Source organism: Cordyceps javanica, chromosome 3 (genome assembly GCF_051103115.1).
Source record: "Cordyceps javanica chromosome 3, complete sequence".
Lineage (NCBI taxonomy): Eukaryota > Fungi > Ascomycota > Sordariomycetes > Hypocreales > Cordycipitaceae > Cordyceps > Cordyceps javanica.
The window spans coordinates 4,437,621-4,457,529 of record NC_139297.1 but is presented as its reverse complement, the minus strand read 5'-3'; the positions used below and the strand labels follow the sequence as shown (position 1 = coordinate 4,457,529).

General features: G+C 56.4%; 7 protein-coding genes across 7 annotated transcripts; 3 read left to right on the top strand and 4 right to left on the bottom strand.

Annotated features, from left to right (window-relative positions):
• Nucleotides 1–1,679: 1,679 nt before the first annotated feature.
• Nucleotides 1,680–1,940, bottom strand: V2A60_005534 (uncharacterized protein; the record flags this gene model as incomplete). Its single annotated transcript, XM_083256844.1, has 1 exon — nt 1,680–1,940. The coding sequence occupies one exon, from the start codon at nt 1,938–1,940 to the stop codon at nt 1,680–1,682; it is 261 nt and encodes an 86-aa protein (XP_083112970.1).
• A 530-nt stretch (nt 1,941–2,470) lies between these two features.
• V2A60_005533 (uncharacterized protein) lies at nt 2,471–3,373 on the bottom strand (the record flags this gene model as incomplete). Its single annotated transcript, XM_083256843.1, has 1 exon — nt 2,471–3,373. The coding sequence occupies one exon, from the start codon at nt 3,371–3,373 to the stop codon at nt 2,471–2,473; it is 903 nt and encodes a 300-aa protein (XP_083112969.1).
• Nucleotides 3,374–5,311: 1,938 nt separating this feature from the next.
• V2A60_005532 (uncharacterized protein) lies at nt 5,312–8,018 on the top strand (the record flags this gene model as incomplete). The annotated part of the gene is made up of 5 exons (XM_083256842.1): nt 5,312–5,454; nt 5,718–6,504; nt 6,565–6,654; nt 6,711–6,874; nt 6,944–8,018. 5 exons carry the CDS (start codon nt 5,312–5,314, stop codon nt 8,016–8,018), a joined length of 2,259 nt encoding a protein of 752 aa, XP_083112968.1.
• Nucleotides 8,019–8,755: 737 nt separating this feature from the next.
• V2A60_005531 (major facilitator superfamily domain-containing protein) lies at nt 8,756–10,291 on the top strand (the record flags this gene model as incomplete). Its single annotated transcript, XM_083256841.1, has 1 exon — nt 8,756–10,291. The coding sequence occupies one exon, from the start codon at nt 8,756–8,758 to the stop codon at nt 10,289–10,291; it is 1,536 nt and encodes a 511-aa protein (XP_083112967.1).
• Nucleotides 10,292–10,431: 140 nt separating this feature from the next.
• On the bottom strand, nt 10,432–11,850 carry V2A60_005530 (Bestrophin, RFP-TM, chloride channel-domain-containing protein; the record flags this gene model as incomplete). Its single annotated transcript, XM_083256840.1, has 1 exon — nt 10,432–11,850. The coding sequence occupies one exon, from the start codon at nt 11,848–11,850 to the stop codon at nt 10,432–10,434; it is 1,419 nt and encodes a 472-aa protein (XP_083112966.1).
• Nucleotides 11,851–13,172: 1,322 nt separating this feature from the next.
• On the bottom strand, nt 13,173–14,750 carry V2A60_005529 (uncharacterized protein; the record flags this gene model as incomplete). Its single annotated transcript, XM_083256839.1, has 3 exons — nt 13,173–13,335; nt 13,438–14,651; nt 14,706–14,750. The coding sequence occupies 3 exons, from the start codon at nt 14,748–14,750 to the stop codon at nt 13,173–13,175; spliced, it is 1,422 nt and encodes a 473-aa protein (XP_083112965.1).
• Nucleotides 14,751–16,916: 2,166 nt separating this feature from the next.
• Nucleotides 16,917–19,550, top strand: V2A60_005528 (uncharacterized protein; the record flags this gene model as incomplete). Its single annotated transcript, XM_083256838.1, has 5 exons — nt 16,917–17,254; nt 17,376–17,836; nt 17,907–18,095; nt 18,949–19,100; nt 19,293–19,550. 5 exons carry the CDS (start codon nt 16,917–16,919, stop codon nt 19,548–19,550), a joined length of 1,398 nt encoding a protein of 465 aa, XP_083112964.1.
• Nucleotides 19,551–19,909: the final 359 nt, after the last annotated feature.

Below are 19,909 nucleotides of genomic sequence, written 5' to 3'. Positions count from 1 at the left end.
TGGCGTTCTTGTCGTACCCACCGGGCCCCCAGCGGTCGCTTATTCCATATCGCTCCGCGCCAGTACCCAAACAATCAAGGCCAACCGAGCTGGCACCGGAATGCCTCCAGGGCCTCTGGGTTATTAGGGTGTCTCGTGTTGTCGAATTGCTGTGTCTATCCTGCAGCCTGTATTACTACTCGCTGCCTTTGCCAAGATGTAGCCGTGCAGTCGACAGGCCCTGAGTACCGCCCGCTTACCAGTAGCCGTTTGAAGATACATCTCCCACCCTGATGTGTGCAGATGAGAGGCTGCTGATTTTACCTGAGACTTCATTGCCGAGCCCTAGATGTGCCCAGTTTTCCATGCCTTCCGGCATACTCGTATTGTCTTACCCAGTTGTTCATCATCGGATCCCGGTTTCGTCTTGGAAACCTGCCCCTCCTCCCCAGGTACTTTATTCACCACCTTATCTGCCGGCATGAACATGTTTTCTTGCATGGACCTGCACGTATGGCACAAACCCCAATGCGTGAACGACTTGAGGCCTGCTCTCTGCCGGAAGTTCCGTGTGCAAAGCAAACTGCCCTTCTTCTCAGCTTACAGATTACTTCGTACATACCGAATCTGAACTGGTACTGGCACGACACTTGCTGCAGATCTCTGCCTCTTGGCAATCAACCCCAGGTGCAACATGAGACCATTCCATCTCCGTGCGGTCACAGGCATTCAGTTCAGCACAGCATGGTCTCTTCTAGGACTTAGCGTCTCTACAGATGTACTTTCGAGTTCAATTTGTGGTGCCTTTTGTTGCACGTACCTGATTATTTGCAATACTGCTGCGGAGATCAGCCCAATAACAAGCCGACAGCCGAGTAATGACACTATACCTGACTCGCCACCATCGTCGACCACAAACCTTCTTTTCGAGCTGGCCATTCACGGTTTACCCGAAGCAGCACTGAGGCTACTGGTAAGTATTCTGTGATGCCATAGGCGCGTTCTGTTCCCTTTAGACTGTTGGGTCTCTACTTACGACTGCCCGCCGCTTTCACTTTGAATTCAATACCTGCCACAATACCGGCGTCGCATCATCATCGTCGTCGTCGTCGTCGTCATCATCAGCTTCAATAGGAGATTGCCTGCGTGCATTCATCTTGTCAATCCACCGAGCTACGACAGCAGACTCAGTACTCTCCCAATAGAGCTTCCGTTTCGAGGAAAGGGTGGCGAAAATATATGAGCCGCTGGGCGGTGCAGCCCCAAGTAGCCGGCCACAGGGCCACCACCACCAATGCTCATCGAACAATGCAGTCCCGATGAATGTCATGTGATAATACCATGTGCCGGTTCCTAAAAACTTGGAGTTCGCCGAGTCCCGTGCAGCCGTGTAATACAAGATATGCCGCGGTGCCAAGGCCGCGACTTCAGAGCCATCGTCCGTAGCTGGCTACACTGGTGCATGCATCTGCTCAAAAACACATTGGATTTTTTTGGTCGAAAAGATTGACCAATGAAGTCATTTTGGTGGCTCAATATAATCTGGAGCCCGATTCACTGACTATCAACAGCACTTCTCTGATAGGGTAAATGCCATGTTCACGTTCATGCCTTGATATCATTGCCATCGACGTCCCGCCATCAACCTCAAACCCTACGTCAGCCATCCTTGCGAAGCGCGTATCCGTGCAGGCCATTCTCTAGCCTCGGGGGTTGTCCTTGAGAATCTTGAACATGACCTGCCCGCTGTCGCTATCCCTGACAGCTTCGAAATCGGCCCTCGTGAGGTCGCGCCCCTTGTCCGGCATGCAGTGGGACAGGCAGTAGTTGTCCACGCGCTCGGGGACCTCGCGGCTCACCTTGTCGCACTTGATCGGCGTGGCCCGTCGTTTCTCGCACTGCCGAAACGCGCTGTCCTTGACGCAGCCGCAGCTGTACTGTACCCTACTCAGGCAGCACATGAGCGAGCGACACACGACGGTTGGGGGCGATTTGGGAGGATCGGCTGTAAAGAGTTGGGGGCGGGCGGGGCTTGTGGCCGAAAGGCGGTTTGCGGGGTGTTAATGGAAGTCAATATGGTTGATTGCCGTTTGGCTCGATTGATGCTTTGTCCTGGCTTCTTCGCAAGGTGCTGTTGTCCTGGGATCTCCAATCTCAGGATGCTGCCCTAGAATTGAGTGTTTGAGGTGAGCATCGATGGCGGGCCGTCACGCCGCTGGGGCGTTTGCACTGGTGGGATCACGCCTACACCGACTCACCACCTGGGCAAGTTGATTTCCCGCACTCTACACAATTCACACAATTCACACAAGTCTATGATGTGCATTTTGTCTTTTTAGCTCCATGGAAAGTTTTTCATCTCGCCTCTGATCAATTCACTTGGCATCGACAGTTTGGCGCGAGGTGGCCATTGACTACCCTGAACCAGACGATTATTCAAAACCTTTGTCGTTTTATTATTCTATATCATTCTATATAGTCTATGGCCCGACTACTGGAGAAGCTTCTTGTACTGCTCCAGCACGAATTCCTCGGAGCTGCGGCCGAGACCCAGGAGCTCATTGTCCGACTTTTCAAAGTTGCCGCCGTAGCCCTCGGCGAGGAAGGCCTGCTTGAGGAAGGGGGCGATGTTGTGAAAGGCGAAGTCACCCTTGGCCAGGCCCTCGCCGGCGACGCGGACGGCGTCGTCGAGCTTGACGTAGGACACCTCCCACGGCCTGTCCGGGGCGGCCTGGCGGGCCAGCTCGAGCAGGCGGGCCTGGGAGATTTTGATGTCCTCGAGGAAGACGGCGCGGTTCTCAGTCTCGTCGAGGCGGTCGACGATGGCGACAAAGGCGCGGGCGAGGGTGTCAATGTTGGCGGAGCTGAAGACGGCCTTGCCGTCGTCGAGCAGCTGCGGCTTGTAGCCGGCGACGTCGAGCAGGAACTGCTGCTGGATGCCCCAGTCGAGGAAGGGCCCGTTGTAGACAAAGGTGTAGGTGAGGGAGGACCCGGCGGCCACCTTGGCGCGGAGGTGGTCCTCGATCTTGACCTTGTCCGCGAAGACGGGGATGCGGCGCGCGCGCGGGTTCTCAATGTTGCAGCCGTACTCGGTCGGCAGGAAGCGGCGGACGCCGGCGGCGGCGGCGGCGTCGGCGAGGGTCGTCTGCAGCGCCGCCGCGTCGCCGGGCAGCGCCACAATCACCACGTCCTGGCCCCGCAGCGCGCGCGTGAGCGCCTCCTCCGAGGCGAAGTCGACGTCGACGACCCGGACCGACGGCGGCAGCGTCGACTTGGACCCGGTCCGGCGCAGGACCTGGACGTTGTGGCGGGAGGCGGAGAGCTTCTCGAGGGCGAGGGCACCGACGTTGCCGCTGGCGCCTACGAGTGTGACGTTTCGTACAGGAGAAGACATGATTTCTGTTTTTTTTTCTTTCTGTTTTTGGAAATATCGCAAGGTTTATTTTTTTTCTTGTTGATGTGGTTGTTGGTGGTCGTTGAACTATTTGGTTGGTTGGGTGTAAGGCGAGCAGACGAGTGTGAGTTATTACTTGGAGCGTCGGGAAGGAGGATGATAATGGATGATTTATATAACAAAAAAAAACAACATCTTGTTGGGGGATCGTTTGGCAGTACTTTATATTAATAAGGGCAAAAGTTCCTCAGAGATTGATAGACAAATAGCACGACATATTGTTGCAACATTGTCGGGAGATGACGCCGAAAATAGATGCCTCGACCTTTTGCCTCCTCCGCTCCCACCGCCCGTAGCCGCTGACGGACCCTCCGCAGGGCTCTCGGCCGCATGGCTTGCTGGACGGTGGTGCAACGTCTCTGGGGCCCTGGGGGTGGGATGAGTTTGTGCGGGATACCGAGAAACTGATTATCGATCCCATCAGCTTGCGTGGCCGCCGCATCGGCGCTAGAAGGGAGGAGAAAGGGGGGGTTTGGCAACGTTGAAATCTCGTCTGCCAACGAGATTCGAAAAATAAGCTTTTTTTTCCCTTCTCTCCCTATCTCTTCTTCTTTATTTGTCTTGGTCGATTTTGTGGTCATGGCGTGATTTTCTGCTTTGCTGTCGATTTTTTTGTTGCCGGCAAGCGCCGATGACGAAGCAAGCAAGCAAGTAGGCCATACATGCCATCCATCCATCCATCCCTTCTTGGTCGGTCAGCCTTTTTTGACGCCATACAGTCCGTCGATGCAAGCATAGAGTTTTTTTTTTCTAACACTATTTGATTCAGAGTTTTGGTTTGGTAATCTAGAGATGAGGAGAGCCGTGGTGAGATGGGCTTGAGCGGGGTTGCTCTACAACTAGTTTCTCTGTGACGTTTTAGTTGATTGCAGAGTAAGTAGGCAGTAACCCCAGTAGTGTAGCAGAAACTGAGAAGCTGGTTAGAGTTATGACTCGCTTCATTGTTTCTGTCTACATTTAGAAACAGGTCATATTGGCCACAGCTTGGGAAGCAAGCAAGTAGTGTCGCTGTTCTCCTCTCCCTGGCTGGGATGTAACCACCTGGCTTCTGGCAGTAGTGAGTAGGAGAGCAGCCACGTCGTTGGTCGAGTTGTGCTTGGCGAGAGCCGTGTTACGAAATAGGAGGACTTGCACCCCCGCCTTGAGTCCTGCTCTGGTACGCGATTACACGACTGCATTGGTTTGGGGGACTGGTGAAACGGTTCAGGACACGCGAGCAACGGTGCGGACCAACGCAGAGCGTGTGCCTCTTCTCCCCCATCCAGCAGCAGCGGCGGGCGGGCGGCATAATAAAATCTCGACTATAGATGAAGAGGGAAAAGCTTCCATCTGTATGAGCACGGCCAAGCAGGCTAACCCGAATCGGACTCGGTGCCAGTCTGTACAAATTAAAACGGGCAACTTGAGCGGGATGGCCGACTCTTCCCTCGGCCATCCCGCTCCCTCTCACCAACTCACTTCACCTTGTTCAACGCACCAGCCAGGACGGCTTAGAAACACAACGAGGCCATGCCAATGCTTAAAACCATTTCCTCAGAATGCGTCGTGTCACAATGAAGAATCTCCGTAAACTCTGTCTCATTCTCGTCACTCACAGCTGCAAGAAACCTCCTCGTTCTCCCCCGCTCCCCCTCGATTTTCAGCTTTTGTCTTGCAGGAGGAACGCTCCAGATCCAAGACAAACAAGATCGGTTCTCTGTCTCTCTCTATCCCACACTGCCTATCCCGCAAAGCTGGGTCCCCGCCCGTCAGCCATCTCGGTAGAGTCGGCACGACGGCGCGCGCACTGGTTCCGTTGCGACATTGGTTTCCGTGTACCTGCGCGCGCGCTGCGGGAGAGCCGCCGCCGCGGCGGACAAGAAGCCAGAGTTCTCAGCCATGACTGAGAGCCCCGTCAGGAAGCAGTTTGTCTGCGAGTGTGGTCGCGAGTACATTCGAAAGGAGCACCTGCAGCGCCACAAAGCCACGCACGGTCGCCCGTCCTTTACCTGTCATGCCTGTGACAGGTCCTTTACGCGCCTGTAAGTAGTACCTGCTCAGCTCAGCCCAGCTCACCTGGGGGTTTCCCCCGGGCGGCCCTCCCCGACAAGCCGCAGTAGGAGTCACTGTAGGACCCCTACATCTCTGCCTGCGCTGCTCCGACAAGCACAAGCCAACAATTTTTTCTACAAGAGGAGAGAAGGGAGAAAAAAAAAACGATGTTTCTTTAGCGGCGAGGCTCGCGGCGGAGAAAAGACTAGAATATCGATTGCTAATTTTTTTTTTCCTTGTTGGCTTGCCACAGTGACTTGCTGCGGCGTCACTCCAAAATCCATGGGGCCGTTGTGCCCGACTCCCGCAAGGAGCCGGCCTGCGATGCCTGCCACGCCAGCAAGATCAAGTGTGACGGCGGCAGCCGATGCTCCTTGTGTCGCAAACGCGACATTGAGTGCACCTACCAGCGCGCCAATCTCGCCCGCAGGGTGATTGATGCCAACCCAGACGTCGTTTTCGATCTCAGCGGCGGCAACTTTTCCGCCACCCGGGCGCCGCTCACCACCAGCCACCACCGCACTGGCGTATCCAAGGCCGCCGCCGCCGCCGCCGCCGCAACCACCACCACCGCCATCACCACCACCAACACCACCAGAGGCCGCACCGCCCGCAGCGTCCGCGCCGCCAGCCAAGCCAGCAGCAATTCCGCCAGCGAAGCTTCGTCGCCGCCCGTCGTCGCCGCACCGGCCAACGCGTCGCCTGTAGAGACGTCATGGAACGAGCGCACCAAGGCCGGCACGCACGTCATTGCACACGCCATGGGCGTCCTGCGCGATGGTGGCGAGAGCGACGCCCTGTCGAACCCGTCCCCCAAGATGAAGAACTGGCTCGACGACTGCTTCCACTCCTACTTTGGCGAGTTCCACGAGACCTGGCCGATCCTGCACGCGCCAGAGTTTGACGACCCCGTCGAGTCCGTGCCGCTGGCGGCCACCATTGCCATCATCGGGGCTTGGCGCAAAATCACCGACCCGGCGGCGATCCAGATGCTCTTCACTATTCACCAAATCCTGATGCAGTATTTGTTTGCGCAACTGGCAAGTCACACGTGCACCTGCCGGACCGCGCATTACCAGCTAACCACTTTCCCCGGACAGACGCGCTTTACATTCGACTCGGGCAAGCCTTGGCCAATTCAGCTCTACCAGGCCGCTTTGCTGAATGCAATTTTCGCCTTTGAAATAGGGGTACGTAAGCCGCGTGGAGCAGCAACTGACATGTCTCATGTACTGACACTGCGAAGAAATGGTCCTTTATCCCCAGAGGCAGGATGCTGCACGTCGCAGTCTCCACGATTCTGCGGCAGACAAACATGCTCAACAGTGAAAGCGCCATACACCATCAGCGAAGGCATTACCCGAGCAACTTTATGCCGTGGATATACGGGAAACACGAGTCATGGAAGAGGTTCGTATCTGTCGCCACGAGGAGTCGGCGCTCGTCCCAACAAGTGTCATCGTGCTGACCGCAAGACAGGCTGGCCATGAGTGCCGTCAAGCTGGACCGTGACATTGCCCTCCTCTACAACCAGTCCGCGCTCATCCAAAACGAGGAGCTGAACCTCCAGCTGACATCGTCGTACGGGATGTGGAACGCGCACGGGCTGCACGTGCTGTACCGCCGCGTGCCGCGGGAGCTGATGCAGCGGCAAGAGTACCGCATGTCGCACCTCATGAGCATGACGGACGCCAACCTCCCCTTCCCGCTGCTCGCCGAGGACGTGGAGCTGGTGCTGCTGGGCACGGCGAACCACGTGTGGACGTACCGGCGGCAGTTTAGCGCGGCGGCGGCGGCGGACCTGGCCGGGCAGCGCATCCACATCATGCTGCAGCTCGAGACGTGCCGGCACCAGCTGAACCGCATGTACGGCGTGCAGCACTTCCCCAAGGACCACACGGCCGAGCTGGAGCTCACGCTGGCCTCGTACTACGGGCGCGAGGAGGAGGAGACGAGCCCCGTGCTGCTGACCGAGGCCATGCGGCGCTTCTCCCGCGCCACGTTTGGCGCCGCCATGCTGCACAGCCTGCTCGAGCTGCACATGTGCGCCGACGTCCAGCAGCTCGTCGACATCACCTCGGGCCTCTACGAGGGCGACGAGCTCTACACCGAGATGGTGCTGCGCAAGCAGGCCCGCATCGCCGAGTGGGTCGTCAGCATCGACGGCCGCGCCGCCGCCATCCGCGCCCTGACCGTCCTCCGCCTCTACGAGGAGCACGTCGCCGACACAGGCGACGCCGACGGCCGCCGCCTCGACCCCGTCGTCCACATCAGCCTGCTCGCCGCCGCCGTCGTCGCCCGCGCCTGGGCCGAGGGCGTCGCCCAGGGCTGCGTCTGCGCCGCCGCCCTCCCCACCCTCGAGCTCGGCGGCATGCCCGGCCTCCCGGACGACGGCCCGGCCTTTGCCGCGTGGAAGGCCACCGGAGGGCGCCTGCAGTACAACGGCGTCGCCCTCTGCGGCTGCAACCTGCTGCGCTGGCGCGAGCGATTCGCCCGCGGCCTGCCTGAGGGCGGCTGGCGTCAGCGGATGGACAGGAACTGGCCCTTGCTGTAAATATTTCTTGTACAAAGTGATGCCGACTGCCATGTTTGAATAGAAGAAACGAATCATGAAATGTATGGGGTTTATTATCCCCCCCCCTCCCTCCTTCTCCCGATGTTGCTTTTCCGAAACCTTGTGACCTTGATGCTTGGAGCTGCCCGAGAGCTTCGTAGACGTGAGAAACATGCCGACTGGAAAGTCTTTCATTGGTAGGCAAGCCGTCGAATTTCCAACACTCGAACCACCGAGAATTTTTGAAACTGGAAAAAAAAAAAAAAAAAAAAAAAACCGCCCTCCGGTGATGATCTTGAGCAACTGAATGATGCTACCTTTAGTTAGTGGACTGCATCCCGGCCTAGCGTCGCCCGCCACCCATCCCATCTCCGACGACGGACAGATTTTCCGGTTTTTTTCTCCTCTGTTTGCTGACATGCACGCTCACCAGCCTTCCTGTCTCATTAACATCCACATGCCAACAGGTGAGGACAGCGCTGCTGTTGAATTTGGACTCTATTGACTCATCATCAAAGTTGGGCTACTTTTGCCCTTTCTAGGCACTACTCTCCTTGCAATTGGCAAATTGCCCTGGAGCCGCAGCCACTTGATGACTGAGACAAGGGCGCGGTGTATCGGGACTCGAAACCTATAAGCTTACTCGGCTTACCCCCCTTCCCCCCCCTTCCTCTCCCAGAGGCACCAAAAAAAAGAGAGAAAAATAAAGGGGGAGAGAGAGAGAGAAAGAGAAAAGCATGAGTCTGTCACGTCGGACCGGCGGTGGAGGCGCGACCGATGCCGCGCCCGAGGCTCAGGAGACGACGCCGCTCCTCAACGGCGGCACGGAGGGTGAGCAGGAAACGCGCCGGGACGGTGACGGCGCGCCGCCGCCGCCGCCGCCGCCGCCGCCGCCGCCTGGCAAGCCGCTGCCGGGGATGCAAATGTTCCTGCTCTGCTACGCGCGCGCCATGGAGCCCGTCGCCTTCTTCGCCATCGTGCCGTACATTGCGGCCATGGTGCAGCGCAACGGGCGGCTGGCCGGGTCCGACGTCGGCTTCTACAGCGGGCTGATCGAGTCGCTCTTCTCCGTCGCGCAGATGGCGGTGCTCATCGCGTGGGGCCGCCTGGCCGACGCGCTCGGCCGCAAGCCCGTGCTCGTCTGGAGCCTGGCGGGCATGTCGGTCGGCCCCGCGCTCTTTGGCCTCGCCGCCAGCCTCCCGCAGATGATGCTCTTCCGCTGCCTCGCCGGCCTCTTCTCCGGCTCCACCCTCGTCATCCGCACCATGATCTCGGACCACTGCACGCCCGCGACCCAGGCCCGCGCCTTTAGCTGGTTCGCCTTTGCCGGCAACGTCGGCATCTTTGTCGGGCCCCTCGTCGGCGGCCTGCTCGCAGACCCGGCCGCCCAGTACCCGGACCTCTTTGGCGGCTGGCGCTTCCTCCGGGACTACCCGTACGCCGCGCCCGGCTTCGCCGTCTCGGCCATTGCGGCCTCGGGCGTCGTCCTGTCCGTCCTGTTCCTGCAGGAGACGCTCGACAGGGACGCCCACAAGACGCGACAGCAGCAGCAGCAGCAGCAGCAGGCAGGCAGCAAGGCCGAGCGGCTGACGATTGTCCAGCTCCTGCGCACGCCGGGCATTCCCACGGTGCTGTTTGTCAACGGGTCCGTCATGATCATGGCGTTTGCCTTCACCGCGCTCCTCCCCGTGGTGCTCTTCACGCGCGTCGAGATTGGCGGCCTCGGGCTGTCGGCGTTTCAGATCGCCGTGTACACGGCCGTCCAGGGCCTGAGCCAGGCCGTCTGGCTGCTCTGCGTCTTCCCGCCGCTCCACAGGCGGCTCGGCAACAAGAAGCTGCTCATGGTGTGCGCCGTCGCGTACCCGTTCTTCTACCTGGCATACATCATTCTCAACGAGCTGCTGCGCCTCGGCACACCGGCCGCCATGGCCTGGGCGTGGGTCGTGGGGCCGCTGGCGGCCATGGTCGGCCCCGGCGTGTCCATGGCTTTTACGGGCGTGCAGCTTGCCTTGAACGATGCTTCGCCGGACCCTCATGTCATGGGCACCCTCAACGGCATCGCCTTGACTTTGTCGAGCGGTCTGCGTTCTTTCGTTCCCGGCCTGACGACGGTGCTTTACGCCGTCGGGGTTAGAGAGCAGATTCTCCGAGGCCATTTGGCTTGGGCTGTTCTCATCCCCGTGTCCATGCTCATGCTGATTGCAATCCAGAAGCTGCCTGATGACAAGCAGCCAATCGTTCCTGCAGCCTCTGATGATGAATTAGACCCATGATGTCAATTTGCTATATACTGCATATAGACTGTAACATATGTGTAAAACAAAAAGAACAAAATCTAGTATTACTGAAATGAGTGCCTAATACCCCTTTTTATGATATAAATGATCTTCCATGTATAACCGACTCCTGTCTTCTAAACATTCTTTTCGCCAACAACCCTCCGCTCCGTACGCGCGTTCTTCCAATCAAAGGTCATCCGGGGCTTCGTCCGGATGGTATGGCGCAGCTTCTGCTCGCTGCGTTGCATCCAGATATTTGCCGGCGCGGTGCTGACCGGATACAGGGGAAAGTTGTTGTCCTTGTTGAAGATGGTCGCGGTAGGCTTCTTCTCGAATGATGCGATAATGTCCAGCTCGCTTGCTACCTGCTCACAGAAGCTCTCGAGAGGCAAGTCGTTGACGTCCTGACCAAACGGGTTCTCAATCTCGCGACCGATGAGCAGCAGGCCGAGAATGATATACGCCGCAGCTATCGTCGCGGGAATGGCAACCCAGTGCAGTAAGCTGACGAGCTGAAAAGGCAGCAGCATGACGTAGACCCAGGTGATTTGACTGATGGCGATGCTGTAGGCAATTGGGAGCGGCGTGTTGAGGATACGCTCGCAGCCGGCTAGCACGTCGCCGAGTATATTGAGATTGGAGTAGGCCATTGTCTGCTGCATCGGCACTGGCAGCTGCTGATTGGCAACGAGCTCGTCAATGGCCAGGGCGAGGTGGCTCATGATCTCGAGTGGAAGGTTGCCAAGTGGTTTCGTCGCGCGCTTGAGCGTCTTGCGTGGATTGCTCGCAGCAAAGGAGACGCCAAGATATTCGCCCACCGACTTGAACACGCCCTTTTCTTTCGTGCCTGCGTTGCTGCCGCCCACATCTTCCGTGGCGGCCCTGGCAAAGGTGTCGAGGTGCCCGATGAGGAGTTTCAGGTCATCATAGTCGGTGTAGGGCTCGAAGCGCAGCGTGTGCTTCAGTGAGACGGCAAAGGCGACGAGAAGGTTCATGGCGCTGATTTTGGCGAGTATAGTGGCGCGGGGATCCTGGTCGGGGCGGTCTTTGGCGTGGATCCAGAATATGCGCCCCAGAGCCTGCGAGGAAGTGATGAGGGCGGTCCAGTACTTGCGGCCCTCCTGATACCGTTCATATGCCGTCGAGCTTCTGAACGAAAGACCCATACCGACGACGAAACCGGTAATGGTGAGGAGGACGGAGTTTACGCCCAACTTGTGAACCTTTTCCGAAATCACCGTGACGGCCGTAGCCCAAGCCCCTACGAAGAGCAGAGGCATGATCATCTTGGGCAAGATGCTGCCGTGCATCTGCATGAAGACGGGCCATTTCGAGTGCCGTGAGAGGTCACGCGGGCCGGTGAAGTAGTCGTCAAGATTCTGCGGACCGTGGCGCTGGAACGAGGAAGGCGGCGGAAAGGTCGAAAACGGCAACGTTGGTGATAGTATGTCGTCACGGCCCAGAGTCTCGCCGGTCATGGCCCGATCGCGCGGCTCTGCCCCTTCCTTGGAGAGTTGTAGCGGTGGAGGTGCGTGGTGGCCGCAGTCGGACATGTTTACTCACACAATCTTTGGTATACGGGCAGAACAGAAGCTTAACGAGTGAAGAGATCGATATGGAAGGAGATGGAGAGAGTGGATAAAAAGTCAGGGACCAAGTATAATTAAGGAAAGTATGGTGATTACAAGTGAAGAAAGAAAGTATCACTGCCCAAGGGCGCGGGTTTGGAAACTCGAGCCCAGGCACGCCATGGCCATGTATTTCCACTTTGTGCCTGTTTGGAAAAGGTCATCTTCCAGAAACCAAGTACAGCCTCGCCGAGGCAGGAGTACTGGTAAGAGACTTGCCGCACAAGCAAGAAAAGAAAATTGCTCCGTATTGTGCCCCCTCTGTCAAGCCGATGACAGGGCTCGGAGACCAATCAGTCCCCTGACGGGAGAGAGGCATGGCGGATCGCTTGTTCCAGGCTCGGGGGCTTGGACCCGCCGAGTACGTGTTCGTCAACATCAGACAGGATGAGCAGAGAGCCCCTGAGCATGCGACAAGGCTCCGGCGGAGTCAGGAGTCTGTGACAATCCAGCCAACCGTCGCGAGGCACGTCAGATCAGCGGGCTTGTTGTCGCACAGCCGACAAGCACACCGCCCTTGCGCCCGTTGCTCAGACGAACAAAGGCCCAACCAAGCCCGCCTGGTAAAGCCTTCTCTCAAGCCTTGTTCCCACTGTATTTTTTTTTTCAATTTATTTTAGCTTGAGGCTTGGCTTTTTGATGAGACCCGGGAGCTACCTTTAGCGCCTCCACGAGACAGGGGTGGCTTTTGGGGGGGCGGCGATGCCCGGCGTGCCGAGGAGTCCGTTTTTTTTATAATTCACGCAGTTGCATTGATTCCTGAATCGTGGCTCTTCGGCTCATGATTGGCTTCGGCTTTGGCTTTTACCAAGCCTGCTTTGAGGATCTGCGACGGCAGCAGCAAGGCGCTAATGATGTCTCGGGAGTCATAAAAGAGAACGTGAGCCTCAAAACCCAGCACGGCTGTATTACACAGGGCACGACAACCAGTTCGGTACACACAGAGCTCATTGGTGCGAATGACCGGTAGCGAAAGGGCCGGGGGCCAGCAAACTGCGTTGCCTGTTTCATCTTTTTCCGGGCGTGAGTAAACAGCCACCATCGTGGCAGGACTGCAGGGGCTGGCTGATAATATGGGACGCCTTCATACAGCTACTGAGTAAGCAATGCAGCCATAATTGCTGCTGTTTTGACTTGATGCCCCTTTATTTCTATGTGCAGTCTATGTGTACTCTATGCGTCTTCTATGCGTCTTCTATGCTTCTACTTCATGCACTACTGTCTGTTAGCGTATTCGCATTGCGCATCTATACCTTGCCGGTTGTGGCCTGAATTTTATTCATGACCCATATGGTCGAGAAACAGCCTACTCCGGCGACATATGCCGCACCGGCGAAAATGATGAGCCCGAGATATGAGCCCCCGCTGCTCTGCAAAATTTGGCCGGCAATGGGGACACCAGTAAGCGCACTGCGAGTGACATGTTAGTCATGAACTCTCTATTACGTTCTTCTTGTTTGACGACTTTGAAGCAGGGGGGACAGGAAAAGGCGCAGATGAGGGAGCACTCACCCAAAGCTCACAATCGTATACACGGTCGTGTAGTAGCGGCCGTAGTTATCGGTTGTGCAGTACTCACCGACACAGACTGGCACTAGGCTGATGTTGCTGCCGCTGGCGAAGCCAAACACGACGGAGAAGATGATGATCGCAGCTACATTGTCTTTAGCCGGCAGCCAGATGGCAAACATGGCCGTGATACACAATACATTTGTCAAAATCATGGTGTTGAGACGGCCGAAACGGTCGGCGAGGATGCCGGGCAGCCAGCGGCCGGGAAAGGAACCGGCGTTGAGGAACACAATCATGAGATAGGACAGGTTGCGACTGATGCCGTGCTCGACGGCATACGACGCGACGTACTCGAGCCCTATGAAGAAGCCCCATTCGATGAAAAACACACCGGCGGTCATGAGGAAGACGGGCAGGCTCAGGAGCACGCGCAGGTCTGGGAGGAGACTTTTGGCCGCCGTGCCGGACAGGCGGGCAAACTCTGGACGCTGGCGTACGGTGCAGCAGCCGACGAGGAGGAGCACCAGCGTGATGAGGCCGACGACGCGCGTGGCCCAGGCGAAGCCCAGGCGCTCGCCGAGGTGGCTCAGCAGGAGGGGGAAGACGACGCCGCCGAGGCTGCCGCCGGACATGGCGAGGCCGGTGGCTGCGCCGCGGCGGCGGCGAAAGTACTGGCCGATGGTGGCGACGGGGACGACGAAGACGATCGAGGTGGCGGCGCCGGCGACGAGGCCGACGACGACGACAAAGTGCCAGTAGAGGCGGCAGTAGCCGAGGGCGGCGTAGGCGGCGACGTAGAGGGCGAGGGCGGCGGCCATGAGGCCGGCCGGGCCGTGGGCGTCGAAGACGGGGCCGATCTGCAGGCCGCAGAAGAAGACCATGAAGTTGTAGAGGCCAAAGATCCAGGCGACGCGGCCCTCGCCGACGGCGGCGAGCTGGTGGCGCGAGATCCACGACTGGAAGGCGCCGATGCTGTTCATGAGCCCGAGGCCGCCCATGATGGCGCAGAAGCTGCCGAGCAGCACCAGGTTGGCGGCGAGGCCGCCTTCGGGGTAGTGGGACACGTCCGGCTGCTCCTCGGCCGGGGCGGCAAAGACGGAGCTGGTCTGGCACAGGCCGTTGTCGAGCTGGGGATCCTCTGGGTCGCCGACGGCGGCGGGAGACTGCTTCTGCTCCTTGGACGACGAAGACGGCGGCGACGACGGCGACGACGACTGCTCTGGTTAGTGCGTATGCGGTTGTTTGTTGGAGAGGAACAGGTAGCTTACATGACCGTCGGGCTTCCTGAGTAGGTCTCTGATGTATTGTATCATGACGGTGTTCTTTTTTTTTTCTTCACGATATCGGAATAGTGTGTAAGTTGTCAAGTGGTGACGGGCTGCCGAGAACGTATCGTGTGATGTGTCCGATGGCCACGCCTTTATATGCCAAGTCGCTCATTGCGAACTCGGGGATTGCAACCCATTCGCCGAGATGATGGAAAAGATTTGCAAGATTTGCAAGATTTGCTTCCATCGCACACGGGCGATGGGTTTGGTGCTTGCTCATCTTGCGTGTAAGTCATGGAGAGTTATTTGGGCGACAATTAGGCGAGGGGGCAGCTCGGTGTCATCGGCGAAAGTGGCAGTGGGCTGGGCTGTATCGGAGAGCAGGTTTTTGCATCTCGGCCATTGTCAAAGTAATTAGTAAATGCTCATCAGCTGTAGAGAAAGAATCCATGAGTCACTTTGCGGTACATAAATGGCCGATGGACTGACTGATGGATATGCTGGTCGGTTTGTTATCTAGGAATTTGCTTAGTGGTGGGCGACAAGAGAATGCTTACTAACAGTAATTGGGTGGCTTTTGTGTGGTAAGTTGTTAGTGGGGGCTGTCTTGATGTCTCAAGAACGAGAGTGCTGTCAGTATCCGTACAGGGGGGCACTCTTTTCTTTTCCCTTTCTTTTTTTCGTTTCCCCCCCTTGATACGTTATATTACTGGTCAGTAGATGAAAGACCTGCCAATATTGCAGGCAAAAATACGATGGAAACTCTTGCGAAATACAGGTCATGTCGCCTTGGAAGGATGCGATGTTAAGATATCTATATCCTGCACGCGCTATTGATGGACCTCTATAAGACGATACCTATAGCGTGATTCTCATATGGCTTCTAAAGAGGTTACGGGCTGCCTTTTTTTCTTTCGTAGTATATGTGGTCGAGTGGGCAGGCCAACTCTCAAAATTCCTTGCCGTAGCGTTTAAACAGACCCCCACTGTATCAGGGTGTGATCCTGTTAGCCTACTAACCCCACCAATAAGGCAGTGTTTGTAGGAAGAGAGTTCAGACGAGTCACGGTATAAAAGAGAGGGTTTTGTTACGAGTCGAGGCCTGGGGCAGCAAGATAGAAATAAGCGCGCAGAAGCGCGACTACTTACGGATCCGATCGTACACTGCGTCGCTGTTGCGAGTGACTCATGAGAAAAGCCTAGCGACCACTAGCAAAGAGACTAGCCGGACAGAGCCGCACACTAGCCAAGCTCCTCATGCTAACTAATGTCAGCAAAGGTTCTACAATATACCAAGCATGATGGGTAATTTGGAATACCTTGAACGAAAGATGCCTTACATGAGCATGATAGGGTGTTGAAACTTTAATACATGTCTCAAGCCAAGTACTAAAGATACTTGGGGTACCAGTATAGGTAGCCAAACACTGGTTACGTAGGAAGCTAAAGAAAAAGCCTTGGTAGTGGCGACTTTGGTGGCGACGGCGAGCTGATGCAATGCGCGCGGCCTCGATTTTCTTGCAACCAAGGCAGAGGAATACAGGGGTTTCTTTGGTCTTGTTCAAATAAATAGAGATAGATAAACAAATAAACAAATAAACAAATAGAAGAGAAGAAGAAATGTCAAAACATGTCAAGACGGGAAGCAAACAAAGTTTTTCTGCAAATTCTAAAATAGTGTCTCTGCTAGCGGGCCGCGTAACCCCCCCGGCGGTTGGCCATCCGTTCTTGTGAACCAATAAATGTTCTGCATGCTGCATTAGCACCTAATAATAATCGAACCTGTACTCAGTACCTACAGAGCACGGGGTACTTACGGAAGTACATGGATTTGGATTGGATTGCTAGCCAACGTCACCTCTTTGAGCCATTTGCATTGCTGATCCAAGCCATAGCTGCATCCTGCGCTCTCCAAAAGCCGTGCTTTCTGTCCCAGCTCCCCTTTCCATTCTCTCTCTCTCTCTCTCTCTCTCTTTATTCATTCAAATCACCTTTTTATCCAAGTCCCCTCATTTGCTTGTCGCCTCCCCTCCTGCCACCTCTTTAGCCGCCCATCAGTTGAGTTTTACGCCCGCATCGCGCCCATAGTTCCCGTCTCTCGCCTTTGTCCTTCTTGAGACCTCTCTGACTACCTGTCGTTACCGTCATCATCTTCATCATCGTCATCTTTCTTCTTCAAAAATTTTTTGGGTCCCGCACGTTCATGCCATCATGATTTTGAGGCGCGGTCAGAACCGCTGGCTCGTCGTTTGCGCCAGCTTTGTCGCGGCCTTTCTGCTCTTCGCCTACTATGATCGTGATGGGGCGTCGAACCCGCTGCTGACGTCAACGGCACGAGGTTCGACGGCCACGGCGCTGTCCAACGCGCAGCCGCAGCACAGCGGCGAGGCCGACCTGGAATTCATCGTCGCTACTACCAAGCAAGAAAACGTCACCTGGCTTGGCGACTACCTGCTTGACTGGCCCAAGAACATCTACGTCGTCGATGACCGCAAAGCGGCGCTGACGGTTCCGCAAAACAAGGGCCACGAAGCCATGGTTTTTCTCACGTATGTTGCAATGGAAAGAACAAGCCTGATCAAGGGAAAAGACAAAAGAATCTTGTCGGAATCTTCTTGTCCCACCATTCTGACCTTCGCCCACTAACCCATGTTGTTCCGTTTCACGCAGATACATCATCGACCGCTACGACACCCTCCCCGCCAACATGCTCTTCCACCATGCCCAGCGCTTCCAGTGGCACAACGACGACCCCGACTATGATGCCCTCCAGCTTCTCAAGCGTTTCCGCGTCTCTCACCTCCGGGAACACGGATACGTCAACCTGCGCTGCACTTGGATGCTCGGCTGTCCCGTAGAGATCCGGCCCCTCGAAGACGCCCGCAGCGCGCCAGAAAACGAGAACGGCATACCCCACGCCAAGCACGTCTACAGCCAGGCCTTCTCGGAGCTGTTCCCCGGCGTCGAGGTGCCGGCCGAGGTCGGCGTGCCTTGCTGCTCCCAATTCGGCGTCACGAGGGAGACGGTGCGCGCGCGACCCCGGGAAGACTACATTCGCTTCCGCGAGTGGCTGATGGCTACCGACCTGGACGATGCCATCAGTGGCCGCGTCTTTGAATATGGCTGGCATAGTAAGCAATCTTCCTTTCCTTCTTTTCGACGGTACGCTAACTGTTTTGTTTCCTTCCTCCCCTCGCTCAGTCATCTTCAATAAAAAGGCCGTGCACTGCCCAAACGCCGCTGACTGCTACTGCTTGCAGTATGGCATGTGCGACAAGGCCGACTGCGACGAACATGGCTGCCCAGGGCAGTACATCGTTCCAAAGTACGCCAACCTACCAGATGGCTGGCCCATGCTCGGGTGGGATGGCGAGGACAGGCATTGGAGTGGTGAGCTGTGAGCTCCCGTTTGACGAATGAAAAAGCTCTCTGCGATTTTTGATTATGGTGAATTGAGATTGGCCTGGGATGGGGTTTCATTGGATTGCATACTTTGGGGCGTTTTTTGTAGCATGAAATCGTTATTGTTTCGCTCCGCTGTACCGGAACCTATATTAAACGAAACACTATTTTTTTATAATTGGTTTTTTGTTATTCTCCATTGTGAGTTTCAGTGGTCCCGTTTTCAAGCTGCGAAATCTCCAAACCCCAGCTTTCAGGCCATATGAACGGGTTGGGACAAGCTCCTTCACGGGTCTGGCGACGACACATGGCCTCTCGGGAGTAAGACAATTCAAGCCAGCCGTGCTGAGCTCGTCTTCTTCTTTTCATTCCCGTCGTCGTAGTCCGTTTTTGATACACCGAACCGCACTGCGTCTTCTTGCCGTCTCCCGCGTTTGCGTAGCCCCACCCTCCCGGAAACCCCATCAGCAACGAATTAGAAGTTGCTGCCAGCTTCTCGGGTATACAGAGGTCGGTTTTCCCATTCCGCAACGCGCACTGCATTGTCGCGCGGTCGCACAACTTCATCCAGATAACAACCGACAAAAAAAAAAAAAAGGAAAAAAGAAGAAGAGAGAAGAAAAGAAGAAGAAAGAAAAAAGGGATGGATCGCTCGCAGCCCGCGTCCTCCAATCTGATGGGTACGTCTGTCCTCTGTTCTCGCACGTCGTGGTTTCAAAGACCAATCACCCCGTATACCCTCTCTCTCCTCGCCGGCCTCGACTCTCTTTTTTTTTTCTGGTTTCATATGTTCGCGCCCTCGCTGACCCGCGTGCGCGCCCGCCGCGCTCATCTCGGACAGAGACGCACAACCGCCTCATCGCCGCCATCTTGACGCACTACCGCACGCTCATGATGCTCGCGACCGTCCAGGCCGAGGACGATCAGGAGAACGCCACCCCGGAAGCCATGGCCGTCGCAGGCATTGCCATGAAGATGGAGTTTGACGGGTTGGTAAGCTTTTCCCCCTCTCTTCCCTCCTCCTCCTCCTCCCCATACCTACTTAAAGATGGATGGGTTGCCCGCTTCAAGCCCCTTTACAAACAACGACAACGACAGCAGCAGCAGCAGCAGCAGTTGCAGCAGCAACCCCGCAACAAAATTTGCCAAAATTCTGACTCTACTTTCCCCCCTTTTTTTTTGCAGTACTCGTCTGTCAAGGAACTCCTCACGCTCTCGCGCAAGATCAAGGAGCTGTGGGTCTTTGGCGCCCTCGGCCAGCAGGACCCCTCGCGCGCGGCCAGGGACGCCCGCATCGAGCACGACGTCGCGGCCGTGGCCGAGCTGCTCAACGGCCTCGAGGCGACGAGGATGGGCGGCCTGGCCGCGAGCCACGGCGGGTCCTGGCAGCCCCTGCGCAAGGACGACATCCAGGCCCTGCAGGCGCTGGCGGGGAAGCAATGATGGACTGATGAGGCGGGGGACGAGGAGTGGACGAGCGCTGTGCTGACCATTGTCCTGAAAAACGCCCCTAGGGAGAATTTGCGCGTGGGACTCGGCGTTGTGGTGTTGTTTTTTTTTAAAAAAAAAATGTGTTTTCGAAAAACGAGCCTTAAAGATGGATGGCCTCTTTTGTTCGCTGGAATTGTATGCGTAGTGTTTAGATGGACGAGATAACTGGATACCCTGATAGAGACACAATCACAATAAACGAGAAGCAAGCCTTGTTCAGGGCTGCAGCTGGTTAGTCAAACACGCTGTATTTCTTTTTTGCTTTCTCTTTGAAAACGCCAAGCTGGTCTACAAAAGTCAAGACATATATA